The sequence below is a fragment of the Hirundo rustica genome, chromosome 17 (assembly GCF_015227805.2).
Source record: "Hirundo rustica isolate bHirRus1 chromosome 17, bHirRus1.pri.v3, whole genome shotgun sequence".
Classification (NCBI taxonomy): Eukaryota; Metazoa; Chordata; class Aves; order Passeriformes; family Hirundinidae; genus Hirundo; species Hirundo rustica.
In genome coordinates, this window is record NC_053466.1 from 3,678,068 (window position 1) to 3,684,142 (window position 6,075).

General features: G+C 53.7%; 1 protein-coding gene across 1 annotated transcript; it reads right to left on the minus strand.

Moving 5' to 3' along the window:
- Window positions 1-890: 890 nt before the first annotated feature.
- ERP29 (endoplasmic reticulum protein 29) lies at window positions 891-5,555 on the minus strand. The gene is made up of 3 exons (XM_040080487.2): window positions 5,404-5,555; window positions 3,887-4,025; window positions 891-2,642 (listed from the first exon to the last, which is right to left on the minus strand). The coding sequence occupies exons 1-3, from the start codon at window positions 5,521-5,523 to the stop codon at window positions 2,140-2,142; spliced, it is 762 nt and encodes a 253-aa protein (XP_039936421.1). The 5' UTR covers window positions 5,524-5,555; the 3' UTR covers window positions 891-2,139.
- Between the last annotated feature and the right edge of the window lie 520 nt (window positions 5,556-6,075).

Here is a 6,075-nt window from a genome sequence, read left to right on the forward strand (position 1 = left end):
CTGCGTGGAGCGCTCGGTCGCAGAGAGGGGCTGAGGGGGCAAGAGCCCGGGACAAACAGCGGGATTGGCGTCCCGGGGACCGGCGTGCCGCGCATCCCTCCGGGGGCAGAACCGGCCGAGCCCCGGTGGGCGGGCTCGCTTCGGCCACCGCCGCCCCGGGCTCCCCTCACGGAGCCGCCCTGAGGCGACCCCGCGGAGCCTCGGCCCCGCCCCCTCGTGACGTCACCACCGCCCGGGGGCGGGAACGCGCTTCGAGGGGCGCGCGGGCGGCGGCGGCTCTGAGGGGGCTGCCCGGACACGGTTCCTTCAGAGTCCCAGGGGCTGCTCCCCTCAGAGAGCCTGGACAGGGTTCCTTCAGAGACCCAGAGCTGCTCCCCTCAGAGAGCCCGGACACGTTCCTTCAGAGTCCCAGAGCTGCTCCCCTCAGAGAGCCCGGACACGGTTCCTTCAGAGTCCCAGAGCTGCTCCCCTCAGAGAGCCCGGACAGGTTCCTTCAGAGTCCCAGGGGCTGCTCCCCTCAGAGAGCCCGGACACGGTTCCTTCAGAGTCCCAGAGCTGCTCCCCTCAGAGAGCCGGGACACGGTTCATTCCTTCAGAGTCCCAGGGCTGCTCCCCTCAGAGAGCCCGGACACGATCCCATCAAGTGCTGATCCCATCAGGAGCTGCTCCCTTCAGAGTCTGGGGCATAGTTCCTTCCCTCAGTGCTTTGGGAACAGCTCCCCTCAGCCCACCCTGCCGGGGTTCTTCCTCTGCCACTCCTGAGGGAAGAAAGAGCTGGGCCGAAAGACACCCTCAGCTTCCCTCATCTTGCTCCCATCATCTGGCTGAGCATCCCCGCTGATCACGGAATCGGCAGTAATATCTCTATGAAGTGGTTTAAGAAGCAGCTCTGAAGTGGATTTTTTTTTTTTTTTATTATAGCATTATTAATACACTTTATCTCACAGCAACATCTGCTCCTTGTACCCGCCCCAATATTCAAAAGGCAGCAAAGCTCCCACAGGAATCAGTTTTGTTTAGAGCATACTTTTAAGGTAAAACTCGCAGGTGTTTCTCTTTCCAACTCCGTAACCCGGACCAGGGCTTCAGCATCTTCCAGAGGCATCCGAATTCCACAGAGTGTGAACTGCACAGTTTTGAGGACTGATCTGATCCTCGGGCTAGGCATCTCCTTTTAAATAACACAGATGAGGCTTCTAAGGACACAAATACTTCTGCTCCCTCCTACAAGACCTCATTTTCAAACATTTAGAACTACCAAACACTGATGAGGCTTCAGTTTGACAGTGTCAATTGCTTCTGGAGGCTAGAAAAACATTTTGTTCAGGAAGCTGGGGCAGGTAAAACACCTCTTCAGCTGTAAGAAAACTCATCCAAATTTACCTCCGAAAACCCGATTTTTTGCACAAACTGGTGAGACTGAGTGTAATAGCACCTCAAGGAGACTCTGCCCTTGCTCAGAACTCACTTCACTCACTGTGTCAGGGTATCACAAAGGATTTCGGGAGAACATTTGATGAAACGGCTGCTCTGGACAGAAAATGAGGGGCAAGCTGTGAATTGTCTTCACTGCCAGCATTTGGCTGATACCCAAAGCAAACAGGGACAGAAGCCATGGAAGGAAAAGGCAGAAAAAGGAAGCTCTGAGTTGTTTAGTCAACAACAGGTAAGAACAAGTTTTAGAGCCCAAGTGGGACAACACAAGGTGGGTGAGGGGTAGATTAACAGGCATAAAACCCAAGGATATTACGGACAGGGAAAGGTGGGGATGTAGAGGGCACCCAATCTGTACCTTTAAGATGGAATGAGAGACTGAATTTTGTTATTTGTTAGCCAGGGAACAGCTGTAAAAACCACCAAGAATGAGCTTCTGGCCAATCTAGAGCTTTTTTTGTTGTTGTCTGCTTTAACAGTTATTAGATAGTATTACACAATACTGCTGTCTTGCTCTTAGGTGGTTTTTCCAATATTTAGAATACTGTGTTTTTGAGAAACGTCTTCCTCTTGATCTTCTAAATTGAGAATCCCAGAAGGAAATCTGCTGCCCTCATGAAGTCAGCGGGAAGTTTGCTTGCATTAAGGAGAACTGGTTAGGACTCTTGACAATGTTTCACAGCTTCTAGAGAGTTCTCCAACACATCAGAGCTCATCTTTTTCACTATTCTTCTTCAGGAAAGAAGCGAGGATGTTGAGGCTTTTCTGGAGCTCCTCCTTCTTTCCATCACTCATCTTGTTCTTCTCGATCAGCTTTGTGATTCGGACAACCTCATTAGCAGCAAACTCCTCTCCCTGTTCCAGGATCTTGCTCATAATTTTCAAGTATTGCTCTGCTGACTTCTTCTCGGTTTCTTTTGCTTTTCCTAAATTCTCCTGCCCCTTTTTCAGGAGGGCCTGGCGATCAGATTTCTCTGTGGTGCTCACAAATTTGCTGGCCAGCACATCATACTCCTTCAGGCAGCCTGGCATCCCCAGGTAGATGCCATTACTCTTCAGCCAGCGCTGAATAGCCCCAGCCTTGATTTCACCACCATAAAGTAAGGGATTGTTAAAGTCACCATCCTGGAACAAGTGAAAAACAGGGAACTTTTCCTTGTCCAGCTTGTACTTCTCTCCCAGCTCAGTGTTCAGTTTATCACCGTAATCTGTCAAGGGACAACGAAACACAGAAAAGCACAGTTAATAAAAAATTAAATTAGGATTCCCTCCCACACAAATATTTGTAGCCAGTGCTTCAACATGTCCTAATTACCTGTTTGCAAAAAAACCCACAGAGCCATGGAAATATCCTGAGGTGGAAGGGACCCCACAAGGATCACTGAGTCCAACTCCCAGCCCTGCTCAGGACACCCCAAAATCCCACCCTGTGCCTGAGAGCATTGCTCAAACTGAGCTCTGGCAGCCTTGGGGCTGTGACCATCCCCTGGGGAGCCTGTTCCAAGGAAATGCCACACACTGAAATAAAAACACCTCGTGAAATCATTTGCGCAAGGCAAACATTCAGTGGGTTTTCCAAAGAAAAAGACTGTGATGGTGTTTTGCAGTCACTGTGAGAGTGTAAGACATTGGCAGGACCTTTTGTATAAACCCCATCTTCCTTATGGTAAATCAATGCCCTTTTTCCTCTTATTTTCCTCTTTCCATTGATTTTATCTGATTTTACAGTTAAATAAGAGTTTTTCCTGCCTGTGTGCAGAGAATGATTCGGTTCTGACAGCATGCCAAGCTACAAGATTTTTACTCATCTTACATAAATTATATTTATTCTTGAGGACGAAAAATAAAGACATTTCAATTATGCTACTTAGAGTATTCCACATATGTTTAGAAACAACAGAGTGGGTAAAACTTCACAGTTTGATAATTAAGCCTAAATTCTTAATTCAACCAACAAAGCCAGAGCACGTCAAGGGACAGTGATCTATTCTTCACTCTTTTTCTCTTAAATCCAGTCACAATCACATCGAGTTAGAGCAGCCACAGTGCAGCAACCCCTTGCTGTGCTGCCCCTGGGTTTGCTGCATGGAATTAATCACAGCAAACATTTTTTGTCTGACCAGGATTGCGGCTAAAACGTGATTCTTGTAAGGTCTGTTCCCTGCGCACGGGACAAAAAGGTTTCTCTCAGCAAAGAAGGGGGGAGAAAAAGGCAAGAATTGCTGGGGATGAGGAGGTGGCAGCAGTTCAGCAGCGTGGGCTGACTCCTCATTACCCAGCCCAGATGGATAAGCAGCTCTCCCACACACAGCCAGGCTCAGCCAGGGCAGGAGCTCCACTCTCACATCCACCCCCCCACCCCCAGAATTGCCCCAGAACCTGCAGAAATCACACTGAAATTCATCCCCTCCTCGCCAGCCCACACTGCTTGCATCTTCTCAGAGTTCCTCACCTGATATTCCCACTTCAGCCACCAGCAGATCCTCACTGGAGCCAGAGCTCTCCGCCAGCTTTTTAAACTCATCTTGTTTCTCGCCATAGGGATATTGTGTGTCAAACTTCACAAGGACAAACTTATGCTTTGGGATAACCTAAAACAAGAAGAAAAAGGGGAAAAGACAAGACAGAACTTGATCGATTCAGGTCTGAGCAATCTACAACTCACCAAAAGTTGCTTTTGCTTGTCCTTTTTTTTCCTGTGCAATGGGGAGATGCAGAGGAGAAGGGAAATTTTATGTAATTATGGCCCTTCAGAAATGACTCACTGTTGTGTGGAGGAAAGACTGAGCTTTGGGTGTCTGTGTTCCTGCACCAGATGATAAAGATAGTACGTGGTAGGTTTGGGAGAATCTGATAACACCTTTAATTATAAGATTTGCTTATTGCAAATCTGACTGGCATCTTGGAAGAAGATCAGCTAAAACATTTTACAGTGGGACATGAAGAGGAGAGAGACTAAATGTACAGTCATTCTGAAGTGTCCCAGCGTGAGAGCTGCACTCTTGGTTAGGAGAGTAGGCAGTGGAGATGCTGGAAGTGTAGTGGTTCAGGAAATGGAGAATACACACTTTAATCGATTCCTCTTCACCTCAACCTCGCTCTGCATAAATGATGCCTTTTCCAACTAGCTTGGCAATGGACTCTGCCACCCCTTCAGGGATTTTCCCGTCCCTGTAATAGAAGACCTTGCAAAATCTTTTTGTTCTAGCGAACAGGTTGAGGTTGCACCACGGCTCCCCACCTACACAGCGCTCTGCCAGCCCTGCTCAGGCACTGCACATCTGTGTGCACAGGTGGCTGCAGCTCCGTCCTGGGCCTGCCGGGCAGTCAGTGTCCCTGTGGGGAGCGCAGCAGGCCCTGGGAAGATGCCTTCCTTGCAAAGTGATTTAACGAAAGGAAAAAAAAAATCGGCGCAAAAGCAAAGCGCCTGTTGCTGTCTGATGAACAAGTGAAACCACCCAAGCTACGCGCGCTCACGGCCCCGACTCTATTCCTGCACGGTCCTGCCCTCCCTCACCGGCACAGACAGCACAGCTCCGGCCCCGAGCGGCCCTGTGCTCGCTGTCCGAAGCTCAGGGGGCCGGGCCGGCGCTGGCCGAGGAGCCGCGGCTGCGGCCGGACCTCCCCGCGCCGGTACCGCCGGTACCGCCGGGCCGGAGCGAGCCGGGCCGGACCGCGCGGCTCGGCTCCACTTGGACCGCGCCGATTGGCTGCCGGCCGCGGCCGCCGCGCTCCCATTGGCTGCCGGCCGCGGTCGCCGCGCTCCCATTGGCTGCGGCGCGGCCGCTCCGCCAGCACCGGGCGCTCCCCGCGCCGGTAGCGGCGGCAGCGGCCCCGCCGTGCCCCCCGCGTTCCTCCCGCGCCCCGGCCCCCGCGGCTGCCGCCGGCCGCAGGGCACACGGCCCGGAGCGGCCCCACGCCCGCCCCCCGAGCGCTCCGGCACGCCCGCCGGCGCCCGCCGCGCCGTACCTTGTAGAAGGTGATGGTGTCGAGCGGCACGGAGCCCTTGGTGTGCAGCGTGCTGCCGCCGGGCAGCACCAGGCCGAGCAGGCAGAGCAGCACCGAGCCGGCGGCAGCCGCCGCAGCCATGGCGGAGCGCGGAGGGAGCGGAGCTGCGGAGCCACGTGACGGCGCGACGGACGCCGCCGGGGGCTCGGCTCGCCCCGCCCCGCTGCCCGGGGCCACCGGGGGAGCGGCAGCGCTCGGGGGCGGGCCGGGGCTCCCACGGCGTGCGGGGAGCGGGCAGCGCGCACAGGAGCTCCGCAACCCCGGGACAGCACGCGGGGCCGCTGCTGGTGCCGGTGAGATAAGGACGAGAGAGCGGCTTCCAGCAGCAATTCCAGAGCAGCTGAAGGCAGCGAAAAGGGCAGGATCGGGCCGTGCGGGGCAGCAGGGAGGGAAGCCGTGGGGTGTACGTTTCTATTCAGGTGGGCACCGCCGCAGCCCTCTCAAGCAGAGGTTTTTGTGCTGCTAGGGGAGATGTCATGCACTGCCAGCCCGCACTTGGACACAACTTGTCTTTATCATGGAAAGACTGGATGAAAAGCAAGCAAGGCATAAAGAGCAGATTGACAGCTCATCAACTAAAAGCACTGACCCATCCACCCCCCCTCCCCAGACATCATTCTGCACCTAATCCCC